The sequence below is a fragment of the Salvelinus sp. IW2-2015 genome, linkage group LG14, assembly GCF_002910315.2.
Source record: "Salvelinus sp. IW2-2015 linkage group LG14, ASM291031v2, whole genome shotgun sequence".
Lineage (NCBI taxonomy): Eukaryota > Metazoa > Chordata > Actinopteri > Salmoniformes > Salmonidae > Salvelinus > Salvelinus sp. IW2-2015.
The window spans coordinates 29206613-29229248 of record NC_036854.1 but is presented as its reverse complement, the minus strand read 5'-3'; the positions used below and the strand labels follow the sequence as shown (position 1 = coordinate 29229248).

At 42.3% G+C, this 22636-nt stretch overlaps 2 protein-coding genes across 2 annotated transcripts; both read right to left on the bottom strand.

Moving 5' to 3' along the window:
* Window positions 1–64: 64 nt before the first annotated feature.
* On the bottom strand, window positions 65–2117 carry dph2 (diphthamide biosynthesis 2). Its single transcript, XM_070446794.1, is given in 10 exon segments — window positions 65–153; window positions 156–191; window positions 355–380; window positions 382–541; window positions 741–862; window positions 864–1323; window positions 1326–1409; window positions 1618–1710; window positions 1713–1822; window positions 2113–2117. Coding segments are annotated over 10 exon segments (1185 nt in total).
* Window positions 2118–4711: 2594 nt separating this feature from the next.
* Window positions 4712–10950, bottom strand: mcur1 (mitochondrial calcium uniporter regulator 1). Its single transcript, XM_024000643.2, has 9 exons — window positions 10573–10950; window positions 9878–9988; window positions 9672–9775; window positions 7256–7357; window positions 6494–6535; window positions 6035–6106; window positions 5814–5867; window positions 5527–5641; window positions 4712–5130 (listed from the first exon to the last, which is right to left on the bottom strand). Exons 1-9 carry the CDS (start codon window positions 10874–10876, stop codon window positions 5075–5077), a joined length of 960 nt encoding a protein of 319 aa, XP_023856411.1. The 5' UTR covers window positions 10877–10950; the 3' UTR covers window positions 4712–5074.
* Window positions 10951–22636: the final 11686 nt, after the last annotated feature.

Genomic DNA, 22636 nt, shown 5'->3' with positions numbered 1-22636 from the left:
AATAACTAGATATTATGCATAACATTTTTGCAATGCACTAATTATCTGGATGTGATGAGTGCCTTCATGATAAATGGTCCTGGTCAGTCATCAGCTCCTCTTCGTAGGCAATGCCTTTCCTTCCCTCTAATGCTTTCACCACCAGTGTTTCCGCTCCAGTCCCTGCCAGCTACGGCCCGCCAGGAACGCGGCTGAAACAAAAACAGAAGGACTTATTAAAATTGTAACTGAAGAAGAGACCACTCAACAACCTCTTTATTGTCTTGCAATCCCAGAGTAGAGTTCAGAGTTTTAACACCAACCCAGCCTGTTTTTGGCCTGTTTTTAGCTGTCTGTTCTTCCCACATATCGTACCAGCTGTGTTAGCGTTGGCCACTGAGTGTCTGGTTCTGTAGGACTAGTGAGGAGTGGCGTGATGAAGACACTGGCTCACTGCACAAGAAGCGGGTCGTTCGTAGAGCTCCGGTGATGAGGGAGACATCAGTCTCATCACCATCCTTGAGGTCGTCAGGATTCACAAAGGCCACATGCTTGCATCCACCTACAACAGGTTTTTACTATTAGTCATATTACCTATAGCCTGGTCTCAGATCTGTTTGTGCTGTCTTGCCAACTCATCAAACAGATCTGGGACCAGGCTATGATATGCACAGTGAAGCAGAAGCTAGGTCTATTCTTGTTCACAATATTATTGGCCAAAAGTTTAATTCAGCAGCAAATCAATGTCAATCCGATCCTACCTGGAAGGAGATCCCTGAAGTCTGTGACGTACTCTCCCAACCATTCCCTGTTCTTATTGTAGGCCACCTCCATTTCAAAGGCGGTCACGACCTGTTTGTAGAACTCACTGGAGTCCAATAGAGTTCTCAGGACATGCGATCAGTACATAAATGTCAATCTCATGAAAGTTWGCCAGTTTGGCCAGATTCAGTTTCCTCATGGCAAACATGTTGCTCTTTTTCCCTGCTCTGTGGTTGGTTTCTTTCAGCTGCTCGATGATGGTGAGGTAGTTTGCCACACCTAGTATGCCCACAAGAATGCCCACCACACTGGCATCCTTTGTTCGCTCAATTGCGTTATATCGCTTCGTCAAAGCTTTGTTGATACTGATCGACCCTGTTATTGTCACTGGGTCAAAAGAACAGAAAGGGCAGCGGTTCCAAGTCATCATGAAGTTTGTCATGGTTGCACCTTCGTGACCAATAAAGAACACACTGTAGTCCTCAACGGTCTGTCCACATTTCAAAACAAACTGCCTACCAAACTGATAAACGGCTTGATCACCGTTTTGACACGGAGAACTGCTGTCATTGTGTTGTCTGTCTGACTGTAGCAAAGTTCTCCGTCCACATGAAGGGTTGAGGCGGCAATGTTCGGATACTCAGAGGAAAGAAGTTCCAGAAGATCATCTGAGGACAGACATTATCATGCTTTAAACCAGTATTAAATACATTGCTAAAAGGTGTTGAAAACGAAAATCTTGTTTTAATACATTTATAAAACTGTCACTAAAATAGTATTAATTGTTCACATTCCTTTTGAAGTATATCACAAACTCAGTTTCCCAGTCCTAAAATAAGTTCAGACAATGGGACATAAGTCAGTGTGAAACATTACCAATAATGTGAGCATAATTGACATTGTACAGGAGGATGACATGTGACTGTCTGTCGGGGTACAGCTTTCTGAAGGAGGAGGCACACGTCTCCTCTCAAACACGTACATCAGAGGGAGTCTTCTGGACGGGCTGAGGCAAGCCCTCCCGTAGTGCATGATGCAGTCCGCTCCTACATGCTCCGCTGCAACTTCATCTACACAACAACTGGAAATATTATGAGTATTGACAATAAGGTTATAGTGATAAATCTCTTCAGATTATTACAGGCCCAGTGCAGTCAAAAACTAGATTTTCCTGTATTTTATATATATTTTCACACTGAGGTTGTAATAATTCTGTTAATAATAATTGTGAAAATTATTGTAATGCCATTTTAGTGTAAGAGCTGTTTGACATTTCAGCCTGTTTTGGTAGGATGGAGTTTTGGCATGCCCGGTGATGTTTTTGTACTATGTGAATTTAAAATGGCCCAAAAAATTGTCACAGTAGGGTACTGCATTGTTACTCAGAAATTATTTGATATCGAGAAGGGCTTTGGACCTTTTTTTAAATGGTAAACTAATGCTTACAAATTCACTAGTCTCATTCAATAACAAATACTGAAATCATAATTAGCCTACACTCACACAAACTGTTATTCAAGTGACAATTTGTGTAGCTAGCTTGTTAGCAACTGCTTTAAGGGATAACAATCCTTATACATTTTTGAACTGATGATCATTGATGAAGTGGGTGCACCTCAGCCACGCTCAAGATACTAAACAATATCATAACCGCCATCGATAAAAGACAGTACTGTGCAGCCGTCTTCATCGACCTGGCCAAGGCATTCGACTCTGTCAATCACCGTATTCTTATTGGCAGACTCAACAGCCTTGGTTTCTGAAATGACTGCCTCGCCTGGTTCACCAACTACTTCTCAGACAGAGAAGTCAAATCGGAGGGCCTGTTGTCCGGACCTCTGGCAGTCTCTATGGGGGTACCACAGGGTTCAATTCTCGGGCCGACTCTTTTCTCTGTATATATCAAGGATGTCGCTCTTGCTGCGGGTGATTCCCTGATCCACTTCTACGCAGACAACACCATTCTGTATACGTCTGGCCCTTCTTTGGGCACAGTGTTAACTAACCTCCAAATGAGCTTCAATGCCATACAACACTCCTTCTGTGGCCTCCAACTGCTCTTAAACGCTTGTAAAACCAAATGCATGCTTTTCAACCGTTCGCTACCCGCCCGCCCGACTAGCATCACTACTCTGGACGGTTCTGACTTAGAATATGTTGTAACCACAAATACCTAGGTGTCTGGCTAGACTGTAAACTCTTCTTCCAGATTCATATTAAACATCTCCAATCCAAAATGAAATCTAGAATTGTCTTTCTATTTCGCAACAAAGGCTCCTTCACTCACGCCGCCAAACATACCCTAGTAAAACTGACTATCCTACCGGACCTCGACGATGTCATTTACAAAATAGCTTCCAATACTCTACTCAGCAAACTGGATGCAGTCTATCACAGTGCCATCCATTCTGTCACCAAAGCCCCTTATACCACCCACCACTGCGACCTGTATGCTCTAGTCGGCTGGCCCTCGCTACATATTAGTCGCCAGACCCACTGGCTCCAGGTCATCTATCAGTCTATGCTAGGTAAAGCTCCGCCTTATCTCAGCTCACTGGTAACGATAACAACACCCACCCGTAGCACGTGCTCCAGCAGGTATATCTCACTGGTCATCCCCAAAGTGAACACCTCCTTTTCTGCCTTTCCTTCCAGTTCTCTGCTGCCAATGACTGGAACGAATTGCAAAGATCGCTGAAGCTGGAGACTTATATTTCCCTCACTAACTTTAAACATCAGCTATCTGAGCAGCTAACCGATTGCTGCAGCTGTACATAGCCCATCTGTAAATAGCCCACCCAATCTACCTACCTCATCCCCATATTGTTTTTATTTACTTTTCTGCTCTTTTGCACACCAGTATTTCTACTTGCACATCATCATCTGCTCATCTATCACTCCAGTGTTAATTTGCTAAACTGTAATTACTTCGCTACTATCGCCTATTTATTGCCTTACCACCTCACGCCATTTGCACACACTGTATATAGACTTCCCCCCCCCTATTGTGTTATTGACTGTACGCTTATTTATTCCATGTGTAACTCTGTGTTGTTTGTCGCACTGCTTTACTTTATCTTGGCCAGGTTGCAGTTGTAAATGAGAACTTGTTCTTAACTAGCTTACCTGGTGAAATAAAAAATAAAATAAAAAGTGTCTCAATGATCTGATAGAGCTCCTTTAGATTCCCAGAGTGAACATTCTGTTGCTGCTGAATGCTTCAGTCATTGTAATATATATTAATAGAAAATAGTTGAATTAGGGTCTCATCCCAAGGACCCAGCACCACAATCAAATGTAGCAAGATGATAATGAAGGCTCACTGTTGAATTCCTCGCCTATGATAAATCCTGCTCCTACAGAACATGGAGTTTCTGCTGGGTATCTGCAATTTATCATGTCAATATAGGCTACTTTACAGCTAGATACCTAGCTCGTAAATGACGACCCAACTTGATGTCAAATCAAATAATTTAGAGGTGAACCAGGCATAGATGGTATCGAACGCAAATTTCTCATCAAAACACTACCACCAGTATAAATAATTCAAACATTTAGAAAGCAAAATATGATAAATTGCATTATTTCTAACAGGCGGGAAATAACTTCTGGGTTGTTTCCTTCACAATAAAGGTATCCTATTAGGGTCTGGTAAATAATATAAAAAACATGTTATGGTCAAATTATCCTTTATTATTGATTTGTGTTTAGTCATACGTATGTGCTGCTTTCCTTTTATACAGTTTTTACAATATCTACTATGGTCATAAACTGTCCATTGGACTGATGGAATGTGTGTTCCAATGACTCACAGGTCCTCTAGTGTCTACAACAGTTAAAAAAATATACAGAGCTACATCTTACTGGCTACATACATCTGGCTACATAGCCGGAAATGCACTTTGGACAGCATGGCAATTACAGTATATATCGATGCATTTTTACAACATATTTCTCAAACACAACATACACAGGTTTCTTGCTTAATAGTGCATGTACAAAAAACTGCATTCATGTACATTGCAATACATATTTGTTGTCAGGATTCTATCTTAAATAACATTTAATTTATGAAAACACAACCAATTAAAAATGTTGGATAGTGTGCAGCCTTTCGCATTTCATGGTTTGCTGGGTTCATCTTCTAAATCTTAAGTCATTGGTCCTCAGAAATATCAACATCAAAGCATTTTATCTGTCTTCATGCCATCAGCCAGTGGTTGTTTGTTCCTATAGCGATTGACTATTTATCAAACACAAAATGGTGGCAGTTTAAATGGGTTCTTTTTGAGCTAGTGGTCCATATGACCAGTTCTTCTTGTACTCCCCGGAGTCACATCCAGATGCGATAGAATCCGAGAACCACAGTGAGACAAGTGAAGACTGAACCTGAAAGACATAGGAGTCCGTCAGTCAGAACTTGTAACTTTTGTCCATAAGCCATAAACATTTAGTTGACCAAAACCAGAGATACTAATTGTGTATCTATTTCATTCGAGGAACATATGTTATCCATCATTTATAGTGTATTTTTATTGAGCAAATAATCTTTACATATTGGCCTCAAGGCATTTGTCAGATTTCCTCAGTCAGAAAAAGCTCTGACGAAGGCCTTGAGGCCAATACAAAGCTTAATAAAGAGCAGTGATACTAGCAAGAGCAGTGTGTGGGTTTCTTCTTTTTTCTCATGCACCTGCAACAAAGATAGCTCAGATGTGCGAGTGCCTTTTTAAATATTGAACAAATAAGACTATAATGCATGGATACATGAATGACACTTCTTACCTGCAAGGTATTTGATAGTATCAAGTTTGTGAGCTTCCAACATGGTTTTCAAACCTGCCACTTCAGTGTCAATTTTCATATTGGACCGAGTCAAATGACAATTTTTCTCAGCATTCTACAACAGACAGATTTGGCTATTATTCACATAATATACTCATCATAACTAAATAACAAATACATRGTGAAAAGACATCATTGAGATGGGTGTTACACATGCATGGTGAATGAAGTAACCCGTTAAGAGCTCTAAAGTAGAATGGTTTAATCACAATGTACAGTATACAGACCATTTCCATTATCTCGGTCCGACTTTCCATGAGTCTCTTCTCATGCTCTGATTTCTGAAAGTCAAATAGTCTATCAGAGTCAAAACTGTGTGGTCAAATTTGCATTAAATATTGATAAGAGCAAGATGTACTGTATGTAATAAGCAAAGCGTCACACCTTCATCCTAGGAATACTAATGTAAAAACCATCAGCATATACAATGTAATACTAAGACATTTACCATTTCTTTCATGCTGCTCTTTTCCGAATTCATATCCAAGATATTGTCAAAGCGCACTTTATTCATCACATCCTGCGACAGAGAAAAAGGAGGTATTCCGTCATTCAAACACGGTTCTGAAGTGCTGTTAAAGGCTGCAATCCAAACGGATCATCGCTCTGTTTCACAAAGAGTCATACTTTATAGATATAGAAAACTTTACACACGGTTTACATGCAAAATCATCACAAACAGATGAAATGTTGGCAGCAACATGTGGGTGATCTGCAGACATATTTTCACAGAAATTAAACCATAAAAATAAAGAGTTACACACTATATATAAATTCCCAGTAATTTATTTGGTAAATCATTTCGGCATCACTGTGCCTTCTTCAGGGTTATAGTTTATTCGCCGTTAGTCAGCCCCAGCTCATGATTTTTATTCGACACAAATTAAACCACCTTAAAACAACTTACAGCCAGTTGCACCTTCAGTTGCAGTAGCTCTACCTTGACTTTCTGTAAGAAAAGATTAATCAATTCATTGATATAGTTCAAATGCCTGACTTTAAGGAAATAACATGGCCCCCCAAAAAAATCCATCCACTGTATCAGTCATGTGACCACAGAGGGAGCAATCCTATGTTTTCAGTTCAGAGCAAGTGAAAGAGAAGATGCAAGGTGAAGAGACAACTTTAAACAATTGACATGCAACCAGTATGACCTGGGACCCCACGCGTGTGGACTCCATAGGATGTACTTGATGTCACTGTTCACCGTCACTGTTCAAATGACAAGGAAGAACACTGACTACCACTGGAAAATAAGTTACATAAGGAATATATATAAGGTAATCCTAACTCTCATGTGTCACATCACGGGACCGTCTCTTCCCACTGGGCACACACTGGTTGAATCAATGTTGTTTCCTCATCAATTAAATTATGTTGAACCAGCGTTGAATAGACGTTGAAATGACGTCTGTAAAGGAGTAGACATAAAAGGCTCCCTGATGTGCTTCAAGTGATGATAGGATTAGAGCACAGGAGGTTGGTGGCACCTTAATTGGGGAGGACGGGCTTGTGGTAATGGCTGGAACGGAGTCAGTGGAATGGTATCAAATACATGGTTCCAGGTGTTTGATGCCATTCCATTTGCACCGATCCGGCCATTATTACGAGCCGTCCTCCCCTCAGCAGCCTCCTGTGGATTAGAGAACTCCTACAAATTAATACTCACCTCATTCTCTGCCAGCAAAGTAGAGAACTCACTCTTTTCAAGGATAATCATGTCCTTTTTCACCGATGCAATTTGGGAAAACACCCTCTGCAACATGATCTCCTGCAATTCATGGCCACAGCGAGTCACTCATTAGTTGTTATTTACATGTATTATCAATATTTGACTTATATATATATATATATACACACACTAAAGTATGTGGGACACCCCTTCAAATTAGTGGATTTGGCTATTTCAGCCACACCCGTTGCTGACAAGTGTATAAAATCAAGCACACACACAGTCATGCAATTTCCATAGACAAACATTAGCAGTAGAATGGCCTTACTGAAGAGCTCACTGACTTTCAGCGTGGCACCGTCATAGGATGCGACCTTTCCAACAAGTCAGTTCATCAAATTTCTGCCCTGCTAGAGCTGCCTCGGTAAGTGCTGTTATTGTGGAAACGTCTAGGAGCAACAACAGCCCAGCCGCGAAGTGGTAGGCCACACAAGCTCACAGAACGGAACCGGCGAGTGCTGAAGTGCATAACAATCGTCTGTCCTTGGTTGCAACACTTACTACCGAGTTCCAAACTGCCTCTGGAAACAATAACTGTTCGTCGGGTGTTTCATGAAATGGGTTTCCATGGACAAGCAGCCACACACAAGCCTAAGATCAACATGCACAATGCCAAGCGTCGGCTGGAGTGGTGTAAAGCTTCGCCGCCATTGGACTGTGAAACAGTAGAAACACCTTCTCTGGAGTGATGAATCACGCTCCACCATCTGGCAGTCCGGCAGACGAATGTGGATTTGGTGGATGCCAGGAGAACGCTACCTACTCGAATGCAGAGTGCCAACTGTAAAGTTTGGTGGAGGTGGAATAATGGTATGGGGCTGATTTTCATGGTTCAGACTAGGCCCCTTAGTTCCAGTGAAGTGAGATCTTAACGCTACAGCATACAATGAGATTCTAGACGATTCTGTGCTTACAACTTTGTAGAAACAGTTAGGGGAAGGCCTTTCCTGTTTCAGCATGACAATGCCCCTGTGCACAAAGCGAGGTCCATACAGAAATGGTTGTCGAGATTGGTGTGGAAGAACTTGACTGGCCTGCACAGAGCCCTGACCTCCACCCAATCAAACACCTTTGGGATGAATTGGAACWCCGACTSYGAGCCAGGCCTAATCTCCCAACATCAGTGCCCGACCTCACTAATGCTCTTGTGGCTGAATGGAAGCAAGTCTCAGCAGCAATGTTCAAACATCTAGTGGAAAGCCTTCCCAACAGAGTGGAGGCTGTTATAAATCAAATTGTATTTGTCACATACGCTGAATACAACAGGYGTAGGTAGACCTTATGCTTACTCACAAGCCCTTACTCAACAATGCAGTTTTAAGAAAAATACCTTAAATAAATAAAGTAACAAATGATTAAAGGGCAGCAGAAAAATGTGGTGAAGCCACATAAAAGTAAAATAACAATAGCAATGCTATATACAGGGGGTACCGGTACGGAGTCGATGTGCAGGGGCACCGGTTAGTTAAGGTAATTGAGGCAATATATACACTACCGTTCAAAAGTTTGGGGTGACTAAGAAATCCTTGTTTTGTGTCCATTAAAATAACATCAAATTGATCAGAAATACGGGTATAGACATTGTTAATGTTGTAAATGACTATTGTAGCTGGAAACGGCTGATTWTTTATGGAATATCTACAGTTGAAGTCGGAAGTTTACATACACCTTTGGCATTCTAGTATTCTAGTATTTGGCTAAGGTCTGCAAGGCTGTAATTGCTGCAAATGGAGGATTCATTGACGAAAGCAAAGTTTGAAGGACAATTATTATTTAAATTAAAAATCATTATTTATAACCTTGCCAACATCACCGACTATATTTTATATTCATTTTGCTACTCCTTTCATGTATGTTTTCATGAAAAAACAAGGACATTTCTAAGTGACCCCAAACTTTTGAACGGTAGTGTACATGTGGGTAGAGTTATTAAAGTGACGTATGCATAGATAATAACAGAGAGTAGCAGCAGCATAAAAGGGGGGGCAATGCAAATAGTATGGGTGGCCATTTGATTAGATGTTCAGTAGTCTTATGGCTTGGGGGTAGAAGCTGTTTAGAAGCCTCTTGGACCTAGACTTGGCGCTCCGGTACCGCTTGCCGTGCGGTAGCAGAGAGAACAGTCTATGACTAGGGTGGCTGGAGTCTGACAGTTTTTGGGGCCTTTCTCTGACACCACCTGGTAAAGAGGTCCTGCATGGCAGGAAGCTTGGCCCCAGTGATGTACAGGGCCGTAYGCACTACCCTCTGTAGTGCCTTGCGGTCGGAGGCCGAGCAGTTGCTGTTCAACGAGCAGGTGTTCACATACCTTTGGTCATATACTGTATGTTGATATGAAAAAGTCAAGCCTCACCTGCTGCACTTTGGTTACCATGTCATTATAGATTAGATCCATGTTGGAGTGTGTTGTCCTGACCATCATCCTGACAATTACCTCAGCTTGCTGAGTGGTGAAGCCTGTTGATGAAAACAAAACACTAACTGGGTTCAAACCAACCACTGAATTAAATATGTATGGGGGTTACTTCAAATGACACAAATAAAAAAACATTTTCTAACCATTGTCTTCGAGGAGTCGAACCAATGCATGGGTATCAAAATACAGCCTCCGGTTTCCAGACTTTGTCATATCTGTTTTCAATTCATACTGAAGTATAGAGGTGCTCAGCTCTGATATCCACATAAAAGGAAAAGTTAGATGGAGCGTACAGATCAGAACATGACAATTTATTTATTTATAACCACCATAGGATCCTGCATCAAATTAAGAAAATGTTATGCAAATGTATAGCACTCTGAGGGTGATATGAAGAGATACATTTCATGTATTTAATGTATTGTAGTGGCATATCTGTCCTGGTGTTCAATGCATTAACACTGGGCCTTTAAAAAAWATATATATATCTGTTGCAAAATAATCATTTTACCTCACGAGGTCACTCAAACTCCGGTTGCAATCGATTTCTACTAGTTACCACAGCCACAAAGTGCTATATTGTAAAAATGTAATTAAAACAAAAATATGCTTTTTGGTCTTAATTTAAGGTTATGGTTAGGCATAAGGTTAGACGTAGGGTTAAATATAGGGTTAGATTTCATTCACACTTTAAGAGTAATTGCCGAAATGGGCGGGGTTTATGACGTTGTGGCTGTGGTAACTAGTGACGACCGTTGCAATCTGAACCCGAGCTGGAAAACTTATTTTTGACAGTGTAGTTTGTTGTCTTCTTGGCTCAGACAGTGTACATACATACCTCTGACAAATAAAAAGCTCCGTTTAAAAACCTTAGTTGCGCTCACTCCCGTAAATAGTCTCCTTCTCCATGTTCGTTTGTCAAGGTTGCAAGAGCCAGAATCGGTGTTACATTGTTTACAGCGCGAATGGATGCTGCTCGTCAAAATTGTGTTCAGAGAGGAAATGTTAGGTTGGAGCGCAACTGTAGTGAAACTTGCTCTGTCCCCGCGTGTCCTCTTTTCTTGCTTACTATACCAATAGTCCGAGTTTAAAGTAAATTTGTTCAACCGCGAGTGAAATGCAATTCTTTGTTTCAATGACATCGTCAAACCTTTAGTTCACTTTCACTGTACTTTCCTGCCTGAGTTCCCACAGTCACATGTCACCACGTTGACCCTACGTTGACGTAACTAGGAGGGTTTTGTTTTAAAGCAACAGTTTACTATATTTTCTTACTACGCTAATCTAGTCCACAGCAACATGGAGACTACACTTGTCCCATTTGATATAATGTAGAACCAGTTCCGTACCCTCTCAGGTATTCGGGTTAGGGAGGACTCTGAAGACAGAATATAAACAGAATACTACACAAATGATAGAATACATATTTTTCAAAAAATTACTGTATTGCGAAATMCTGGACACAATATCCGTGACAGTAGGCTAGCCTATTGGATGAAGTGACATACCACAATAGTGAGAATATTCACAGGAAATTCTTGATAAGAATGTAATATTCATGAGAGGTGAGCAAACTGATATGMTCCCACACATTAATTGTGCAAAGATCTTCATTGTTATCAGGTGGGAGAAGCACCTTCAGTGTCAAATACAAGAATGACGTCAATGTGACAAGTGTGCATTTTTTTATTCATTTTTATTTATTTCACCTTAATTTAACTAGGCATGCCAGTTAAGAACAAATTCTTATTTATAATGACGGCCTACCCCCCTGGCCAATCCCTCCCCTAACCCGGGCGACTCTGGGCCAATTGTGCATTTACCACTGTCAGTTGGGACAGACAGATTATGTGCAACGCATTTCAATAAAAACATTTATTTCTACCTTACTATCACACACAGTCAGCATGAATCAGAATAAARTAACATACTTGGTTCAATTTCATTCCACTACAATACATAGTAATAACATTAGCTAAACTATATTGCACAAGGCCTCTAGCTATTTTTCAATCTGTATTTGATATTGATTTTCTAACAAAAATGAGCGCATCAAATTATATATACACTACCGTTCAAAAGTTTGGGGTCACTTAGAAATGTTATTGTTTTTGAAAGAAAAGCACATTTTCTGTCCAATAAAATAAAATGGATCAGAAAGACCGTGTAGACATTGTTAATGATGTAAATGACTATTGTAGCTGGAAACGGCTGATTTATGGAATATCTACATAGGTGTACAGAGGCCCATTATCAGCAACCATCACTCCTGTGTTCCAATGACACGTTGTGTTAGCTAATCCAAGTTTATCATTTTAAAAGGCTAATTGATCATTAGGAAACACTTTTGCAATTATGTTAGCACAGCTGAAAACTGTTGTCCTGATTAAAGTTGAGTATCTGGAGCATCAGCCTTTGTGGGTTCGATTACATGGTCAAAATRGCCAGAAACAAATAACTTTCTTCTGGAACTCGTCAGTCTATTCTTTTTCAAAGAAATGAAGGCTATTCCATGCGAGAAATTGCCAAGAAATTAAAGTTCTCGTACAATGCTGTGTACTACTCCCTTCATAGAACAGCGCAAACTGGCTCTAACCAGAATAGAAAGAGGAGTGGGAGACCCCGGTGCAGAACTGAGCAAGAGGACAAGTACATTAGTGTCTCTAGTTTGAGAAACAGATGCCTCCACAAGTCCTCAATTGGCAGCTTCATTAAATAGTACCCGCAAATCACCAGTCTCAACGTCAACAGTGAAGAGGCAACTCCTGGAGGCTGGCCTTCTAGGCAGAGTTGCAAAGAAAAAGCCATATCTCAGACTGGCCAATAAAAAGAAAAGATTAAGATGAAAAAGAACACAGACACTGGACAGATTGGAAAAAAGTGTTATGGGCAGACAAATCTAAGTTTGAGGTGTTTGGATCAAAAAGAAGAACATTCGTGAGATGCAGAAAAAATTTAAATATGCAGGAGGAGTGCTTGATGCCATCTGTCAAGCATGGTGGAGGCAATGTGATGGTCTGGGGGTGCTTTGGTGGTGGTTAAGTGGGAGATTTGTACAGGGTAAAAGGGATCTTGAAGAAGGAAGGCTATCACTCCATTTTGCAACGCCATGCCATACCTTGTGGACGGTGCTTAATTGGAGCCAATTTCCTGCTACAACAGTACAATGACCAAAAGCACAGCTCCAAACTATAAAATAACTATTTAGGGAAGAAGCAGTCAGCTGGTATTCTGTCTATAATGGAGTGGCCAGCACAGTCACCAGATCTCAACCCCATTGAGCTGTTGTGGGAGCAGCTTGACCGTATGGTACGTAAGAAGTGCCCATCAAGCCAATCCAATTTGTGGGAGGTGCTTCAGGAAGCATGGGRTGAAATCTCTTCAGATTACCTCAACAAATTGTCATCTAGAATGCCAAAGGTCTGCAAGGCTGCTATTGCTGCAAATGGAGGATTGTTTGACGGAAGCAAAGTTTGAAGGACACAATTATTATTTAAATTAAAATTCATTATTTATAACCTTGTCAACATCTTGACTATATTTCCTATTAATTTTGCAATTCATTTCATGTATGTTTTCATGGAAAACAAGGACATTTCTAAGTGACCCCAAACTTTTGAACGGTAGTATATATATACTGTGTATATATATATATATATATACACACAGTGCCTTCGGAAAGTATTCAGACCTCTTGACTTTTTCCACATTTGGTTACGTTACAGCCTTATTCTAAAATGGATTTTTTTTTAAACTCTGCAATCTACACACAATACCCCATAATGACAAAGTCAAAACAGGTTTTTCAAAATACAAAACAGAAATACCTTATTTACATAGACCCTTTGCTATGAAACACAAAATTGAGGTCAGGTGCGTCCCGTTTCCATTGATGAAGCATGGTGGTGGCAGCATCATGCTGTTGGGGATTTTTTTCCAGCAGGGACTGGGTGACTAGACAGGATCAAGTTTGTATATCTATTTAAACACAGCAAAAAAAGAAACGTCCCTTTTTCAGGACCCTGTCTTTCAAAGATAATTCGTAAAAATCAAAATAACTTCACAGATCTTCATTGTAAAGGATTTAAACACTGTTTCCCATGCTTGTTCAATGAACCATAAACAATTAATGAACCTGTGGAACGGTTGTTAAGACACTAACAGCTTACAGACGGTAGGAAATAAAGTCACAGTTATGAAAACTTTGGACACTAAAGAGGCCTTTCTACTGACTCTGAAAAACACCAAAAGAAAGATGCCCAGGGTCCCTGCTCATCTGCGTGAACGTGCCTTAGGCATGCTGCAAGGAGGCATGAGAACTGCAGATGTGGCCAGGGCAATAAATTGCAATGTCCGTACTGTGAGACGCCTAAGACAGCGCTACAGGAAAGAGCAGGTACGGACTAGCTGATACCGTCTCTACGTCTGGGACGAGGCAGGAGGTAAGTAGATCCTATCGTGATAGCATACACTGGGACAGGATCAGATTAGCATCGATCCTGAAATCAACCACTTGCATGGGACAGGTACAGGATGGCAACAACAACTGCCCGAGTTACACCAGGAACGCACAATCTCCATCAGTGCTCAGACTGTCCAATAGGCTGAGAGAGGCTTGCTGAGGGATTGTAGGCCTGTTGTAATGCAGGTCCTCACCAGACATCACCGTCGCCTATGGGCACAAACCACCATCGCTGGACCAGACAGGACTGGCAAAAAGTGCTCTTCACTGACGAGTCGCGGTTTTGTCTCACCAAGGGTGATGGTTGGATTCACGTTTATCGTTGAAGGAATGAGTGTTACATCGATGCCTGTACTCTGGAGCAGGATCGATTTGGGAGTGGGGGGTCCGTCATGGTCGGACTGAGCTTGTTGTCTGGCGCAATCTTATGCTGTGCGTTACAGGGAAGACATCCTCCTCCCTCATGTGGTATCTTTCCTGCAGACTCATCCTGACATGACCCTCGAGCATGATAATGCCACCAGCCATACTACTCGTTCTGTGCGTGATCTCCTGCAAGACAGGAATGTCAGTGTTATGCCATGGCCAGCGAAGAGCCCGTATCTCAATCCATTGAGCACGTCTGGGACCTGTTGGATCGGAGGGTGAGGGCTAGGGCCATTCCCCCAGAAATGTCAGGGAACTTGCAGGTGCCTTGGTGAAAGAGTGGGGTAACATCTCACAACAATAACTGGCAAATCTGGTGCAGTCCATGAGGAGAGTGCACTGCAGCACTTAATGCAGCTGGTGGCCACCACAGATACTGACTGTTACTTTTGATTTTGACCCCCCCCCCCTTTGTTCAGGGCACATTATTCCATCTCTGTTAGTCACATGTCTGTGGAACTTGTTCAGTTTATGTCTCAGTTGTTGAATCTTGTTATGTTGATACAAATATTTACACATGTTAGTTTGCTGAAAATAAACGCAGTTGACAGTGAGAGGACATATATATCAGTGGGGAGAACAAGTATTTGATACACTGACAATTTTGCAGGTTTTCCTACTTACAAAGCATGTAGAGGTTTGTAATTTTTATCATAGGTACATTCAACTGTGAGAGAAGGAATCTAAAACAAAAATCCAGAAATCACATTGTATGATTTTTAAGTAATTCATTTGCATTTTATTGCATGACATAAGTATTTGATCACCTACCAACCAGTAAGAATTCCGGCTCTCACAAGACCTGTTAGTTTTTCTTTAGAAGCCCTCCTGTTCTCCACTCATTACCTGTATTACTGCAACTGTTTGAACTCGTTACCTGTATAAAAACCTGTCCACCACTCAATCAAAGATCCTCAACCTCCTACACATAGGCCAAGACAGAGGTGTGTAAGGACATCAGGGATAAATGTGTGGACCTGTACAAGTGGGATGGCCTACAGGACAATACCAAGCAGCTTGGTGAGAAGGCAACAACTGTTGGCACAATTATTAGAAATTGGAAGAAGTTCAAGATAGCGGTCAATCACCCTCGGTCTGGGGCTCCATGCAAGATCTCACTGTGTGGGCATCAATGATCATGAGGAAGGTGAGGGATCAGCCCAGAACCTACGGCAGGACCTGGTCAATGACCTGAAGAGAGCTGGGACCACAGTCTCAAAGAAACCATTAGTAACACACTAACGCCGTCGGATTTAAAATGCTGCAGCGACGCAAGGTCCCGCGCTGCAAGCCAGTGCATGTCCAGGCCTGTCTGAAGTTGCGCGACATGACCATCTGGATGATCCAGAGGAGGAATGGGAGAAGGTCATGTGCGTCTGATGAGACAGAAATGAAGAGCTTTTTGTCTCTAAACTCCACTCGCCCTGTGTTGGAGGAAAGAGAAGAATGAGTACAACCCAAGAAACCATCCCAACGGTGAGCATGGAGGTGGAAACATCATTCTTTGGGGATGCTTGTTCTGCAAAGGGACAGCGACGTATGCACCGTTTTGAGGGGAGGTGGATGGGCCATGCTCGCGGAGATCTTGACCAACAACCTTCCTTCCCTCGATAAGAGCATGAAGATGGGTCGTGGCTGGGTCTTCCAGCATGACAACGACCCGAACACACAGCAGGGCAACTAAGGAGTGTCCGTCAAGAAGCATCTCAAGTCCTGGAGTGGCCATGCAGTCTCAGACCTGAACCAACAAGAAATCTTGTGGAGGGGGGAGCGAAAGTCCGTATTGCCAGCGACAGCCCGAAACCTGAGAGGATCTGGAGAGGTCTGTATAGAGGAGTGCGCCAAATCCTGCTGCAGTGTGTGCAAACTGTCAACGAAACTACAGGAAACGTATGATCTCTCTGTAATTGCAAACAAAGGTTTCGTACCAAATATTCAGTTCTGCTTTTTGATGTTCAATATACTTATGTCATGCAATAAAAAGCAAATTAATTACTTAAAAATCATACAATGTGATTTTCTGGATTTTTTTTAGATTCCTTCTCTGCACAGTTGAAGTGTACCTAGATAAAATGACAGACCTCTACATGCTTTGTAAGTAGGAACCTGCAAAATCGGCAGTGTATCAAATACTTGTTTCCCCACTGTATATATAGTATGTACAGTCAAAAGTTGGACACACCCCTACTCATTCAAGGTTTTTCTAATTTTTATTATTTTTCTACATTGTAGAAATAATAACGAAGACTCGAACAATGAAATAACACACATGGAATCATGTAGTAACCAAAACAAGTGTTAAACAAATCAAAATATAGTTTACATTTTAGATTCTTCAAAGTAGTCACCCTTTGCCCTTGATGACAGCTTTGCACACTCTTGGCATTTTCTCAACCAGCTTCATCTGGAATGCTTTTCAAACAGTCTTGAAGGAGTTCCCACATATGCTGAGCTGCTTTTCCTTCAATCTGCGGTCCAACTCATCTCAAACCATCTCAATTGGGTTGACGTCAGATCATTGTGGAGGCCAGGTCCCTTACACAGCCTGGAGGTGTGTTGGGTCACTGTCCTGTTGAAAAACAAATGATAGTCCATCTAAGCGCAAACCAGATTGGATGGCGTATTGCTGCAGAATKCTGTGGTAGACATGCTGGTTAAGCATGCCTTGAATTAAAATTAAATCACAGACAGTGTCACCAGCAAAGCACCCACACACCATCACACCTCCTCCTCCATGCTTCATGGTGGGAACCACACATACGGAGATCATCCGTTCACCTACTCTGCATCTCACAAAGACATGGCAGTTGGAACCAAACATCTCAAATTTGGACTCATCAGACCAAAGGACAGATTTCCACCGGTCTAATGTACATTGCTCATGTTTCTTAGCCCAAGCAAGTCTATTCTTATTATTGGTGTCCTTCAGTAGTGGTTTCTTTGCAGCAATAGGACCATAAASGCCTGATTCACACAGTTTCCTCTGATGTTGAAATGTGTCTGTTACTTGAACTCTATGAAACATTTATTTGGGCTGCAATCTGCGGTGCAGTTAACTCTATTGAACTTATCCTCTGCAGCAGGGGTAACTCTGGGTCTTCCTTTCCTGTGGCGGTCCTCATGAGAGCTAGTTTCATCATAGCACTTGATACACTTGAAGAAACTTTCAAAGTTCTTGAAGTGTTCCGGATTGACTGACCTTCATGTCTTAAAGTAATGATGGACTGATGTTTCTCTTTGCTTATTTGAGCTGTTCTTGCCATAATATGGACTTGGTCTTTTACCAAATAGAGCTATCTTCTGTATACCACCCCTACCTTGTCACAACACAACTGATTAGCTCAAACGCATTAAGAAGGAAAGAAAGTCCACAAATGAACTTTTAACAAGGCACAACTGTTAATTGAAATGCAGTCCAGGTGACTACCTCATGAAGCTGATTGAGAGAATGCCAAGAGTGTGCAAAGCTGTCTTCCAAAAAGAGGGGCGAAGGTTCACCTTCCAACAAAACAACGACCCTAAGCACACAGCCAAGACAGCGCAGGAGTGGCTTCGGGACAAGTCTCTGAATGTCCTTGAGTGGCCCAGCCAGAGCCCGGACTTGAACCCGATCTAACATCTCTGGAGAGACATGAAAATAGCTGTGCAGTAACGCTCCCCATCCAACCTGTCAGAGCTTGAGAGGATCTGCAGAGAAGAATGGGATAAAACTCCCCAAATACAGGTGTGCCAAGCTTGTAGCGTCACACCAAAGACGACTCGAGGCTGAAATCGCTGCCAAAGGTGCTTCAACAAAGCACTGATTAAAGGGTCTGAATACACACTTAAGAAAAATATTTTTCAAAACATAATTTAAAAAAATAAATAAAATACAATACTTTGGACCTCTTGGGGTGATGTTTGAATACCCCATAGAGCTAAAGATGCAGGCAGCTCTGCAGAGTGGTCACAAGCTGGCACAACCACAAAGTTGTAAGATCTGATTTTAACTCTAACCTTAACCACACTGCTAACCCTAATGTCAGATCTTAAATTAAGACCAAAAAACGAATTTGTGTTTTCATGAATTTTGACTTTGCAGCTGGCCATCTAACATAAACCGCTAAGCTACACCTCCAGGGCAAGACTCATGACAATCAATGTCGACCTGTGTTTTTTTTCTTACTTAGCTGCAGCTTAGCATTGCCTAGTGTGGAAACAGGGCTGGCTCTAGCCTTTTGGGGGCCCTCAGTGAGATTTGGTTGGAGGCCCCTCCCCCACCTCGAGGACAAGACATTTTAGTGGCCCCCCTCTTGACGGCAGAGAGAAACATTTAATGTTTAAAGTTAATTTCCTGCAATTCTACACATTTAGCCATGGGGTAATGAGAAAATGTTGCAGTTTTAAAGAACATTTCATGCAATTCTACTCATTTTGCCATGGGGCAGAGATTTTTTGTTGTTGCATTATTTAAGCTAATTTCCTGCAATTCTACACATTTTGCCATGGCATATGCCATATTAATGATATCTGAGTGAGAGTGACTAACAAAATCAATGGAGGTCAGGGGATGTCAGTGCTTTGTGTGCCTATTCGGTCATGATTACTACAAGTTTAGATAGCTGGCTAGACTAACTTACCAATCTAAAAATGGTTAGCTGACATGGCTAATTGAGTGACTGTCAGTGACTGACATAAGAGAAAAATTGCCGATGCACAACCCAATTTAGAAATTGTACCTGTGTATTCTACTATGCTAACTCTCAAAGGTTGAGGCCTCGCTAGCGGACAGGGGCCCTAAGCGACCGCTTATGTCGCTTAAGCCTGGAGCCGGCCCTATGTGGAAAACAATATAAAAATTGCCCCTCTGACTGTGACACTTCCCTACGTTTTATGCCAGTCTTCACTAAGGCATTGTTATTGACCAGGGAGAAGTTGGAACCCATGGTAAAGACTTTGCACATGTCTGCATGGAGGAGTTCCAGGCTGGAGGTGAAGGCCACCCAAAGAAGCTCCACCTCCTGTCTCTCCTCCTGGGGAGGTGTCTTATCCTGTAGCTATCTCCTGTCTCACCTCCTGGGGTAGTGTCTTATCCTGTAGCTATCTCCTGTCTCGCCTCCTGGGGTAGTATCGTATCCCGTAGCTATCTCCTGTCTCTCCTCCTGTGGTAGTCTCTTATCCCGTAGCCATCTCCTGTCTCTCCTCCTGGGGCAGTGTGTTATCCCGTAGCCATCTTATCCATCTCCTGTCTCTCCTCCTGTGGTAGTGTCTTATCCCGTAGCCATCTCCTGTCTCTCCTCCTGGGGCAGTGTGTTATCTCGTAGCCATCTTAGCCATCTCCTGTCTCTCCTCCTGTGGTAGTGTCTTATCCCATAGCCATCTCCTGTCTCTCCTCCTGGGGCAGTGTGTTATCTCGTAGCCATCTTAGCCATCTCCTGTCTCTCCTCCTGGGGTAGTGTATTATCCCGTAGCCATCTCCTGTCTCTCCTCCTGGGGCAGTGTGTTATCCCGTAGCCATCTCCTGTCTCTCCTCCTGGGGCAGTGTGTTATCTCGTAGCCATCTTATCCATCTCCTGTCTCTCCTCCTGGGGCAGTGTCTTATCCCGTAGCCATCTCCTGTCTCTCCTCCTGGGGCAGTGTGTTATCTCGTAGCCATCTTATCCATCTCCTGTCTCTCCTCCTGGGGCAGTGTCTTATCCCGTAGCCATGCTCCTGTCTCTCCTCCTGGGATCGTAGCCATCTTATCCATCTCCTGTCTCTCCTCCTGGGGCAGTGTCTTATCCCGTAGCCATCTCCTGTCTCTCCTCCTGGGACTGTGTGTTATCCCGTAGCATCTGCCACAACCTATTGGACATGATCATTTACAGAAGGGGTAACCATTTTCAGAGTATTTTGCCAAGCCTAATCGCACTGTGCTGGCTCAGATTTTTTATGTTATTTTCATCTCATTTTATCATTGTTCCAACAGCTATAGTGGATGTGCAGCCAGGCCAGCGAGTGCAGCACAGCTCAGCAAGGCTCAGTAGTGTGAAAAGGGTTGACTGATTAGACAAAATATTTTTGTATTGTCTAGATTTTTGAGAATAGGAATAGATGATAAGAGCAATACATTATTGTAGCCAGGACTGTAGGAAATGGCGGGGCAATGGGGGTGAATTATTGCCTTTGTTAAGATCTCCTGCTGACACGACTGTGTTTTGTAAACACCACTGGTCTGCATATGGTCTTAGGTTACATGTATGGATTTACAAACCTTTTGTGGTGTGGGGGAGATTACAAGTGACAGTTGGGACATGGATTGTGTTAAAGTATGAGGGTTTCAGCTTGGAACCAGACGTGTGAAAATAATGTAGCTAGTGGCCAGGCTACTTTAGGTGAGTACCGTCATTTCTTTTTGGGGCATCAGGAGGTGCAATTTCTCCGCAATTTGCGATAACCAAAGGCTGAATTTTTTTTAAATAACAGCTACACGTTGAGGTCATTGTTAGTTACCTAATGTAACTCTGAAAAGAATCAGAATCTCCTAACTAACTCGAAGCCCGACACCAGGTTAGACACATTGCAACAAATTATGACGCAGTTTCATTGATCCAAATCATGATACGGGTGGTTATTAATAAGGCTTTGGAGCTCAGCCTGGAAGATTATCATGTATTACAGCTATAATGATCTTATTGCCATAGATCTATTTTTGTATAAGCCTAAGGACCTTGTATAGGGGGTTAGTCTAGTCAGGTAGGTAGAGCTGGACTGATTCTTCCTGCTGCCGCGGATATGGCTGGGACAATGCTGGGGGAAAAGGCCCAAAAAACTATACAGACAATGTCTTCATCAAACAACACTGTTTCACAACGCATCAGTGACATGGCAGGAGATGTTTTGAAACAATTACTGCTTCGCATACAAGCCAGTGAATTCTATGCGTTACAGCTGGATGAGTCAACAGAGGTGGCAGGCCTGGCACAGCTCCTATGTCCGTTACGTTTATGGGGGATCAATTAAGGAAGTCATCCTCTTCTCGAAACCAGGACAACACGAGAGGATATTTTTTAAGTACTGGACAGCTTTGTGACATCAAATGGACTTTGGTGGTCAAGATGTGTTGGTATCTGTACTGATGGCGCAAAAGCCATGACAGGGAGACATAGTGGAGTGGTAACGCGCGTGCAAGCAGTTGCTCCAGAGTGCACCACTTGGGTACACTGCAGCATCCACCGAGAGGTTCTTGCTGCCAAGGGAATGCCTGACAGCTTGAAAGACATTTTGGACACTACAGTGAAAAGGGTTAACTTTGTTAAAACAAGGCCCCTGAACTCTTGTGTATTTTCTGCATTATGCAATGATATGGGCAGCGACCATGTAACGCTTTTACAACATACAGAAATACACTGGTTATCAAGGGGCAAAGTATTGACACGTTTTTTTTTTAAATTGAGAGACGAGCTTAAAGTTTTCTTTACTGACCATCATTTTCACTTGCCGGATCGCTTGCATGACGAGTTTCTCACACGGCTGGACTATCTGGGTGAGGTTTTTTCTTGCCTGAATGATCTGAATCTAGAATTACAGGAACTCTCTGCAACTATATTCAATGTGCAGGACAAAATTGAGGCTATGATTAAGAAGTTGAAGATCTTCTCTTTCTGCATTAACAAGGACAACACACAGGTCTTTCCATCATTGTATGATTTTTTGTGTGCAAATTAACTCAAGCTTACGGACAATGTCAAATGTGATATAGCGAAGCACCTGAGTGAGTTGGGTACGCAATTACGCAGGTACTTTTCCGAAACGGATGACACAAACAACTGGATTCGTTATCCCTTTCATGCCTCCAGTCCACTTACCGATATCTGAACAAGAGAGCCTCATCGAAATTGCAACAAGCGGTTCTGTGAAAATGTAATTTAATCAGAAGCCACTGCCAGATTTCTGGATTGGGCTGCGCTCAGAGTATCCTGCCTTGGCAAATCGCGCTGTTAAGACACTGATGCCCTTTGCAACCACGTACCTATGTGAGAGTGGATTCTCTGCC

What these genes read in the sequence shown, in the direction of transcription:
- mcur1 (XM_024000643.2), bottom strand. Translation starts at nt 10,876, where the DNA reads ATGTCATTGAAACAAAGAATTGCATTTCACTCGCGGTTGAACAAATTT. An exon ending in CTTTGCTGGCAGAGAATGAG is followed by an intron (nt 6,536 to 7,255) that starts GTGAGTATTAAT and finishes CTTTTCTTACAG; the next exon opens with AAAGTCAAGGTAGAGCTACT. An exon ending in AGAGCAGCATGAAAGAAATG is followed by an intron (nt 5,868 to 6,034) that starts GTAAATGTCTTA and finishes TTTGACTTTCAG; the next exon opens with AAATCAGAGCATGAGAAGAG.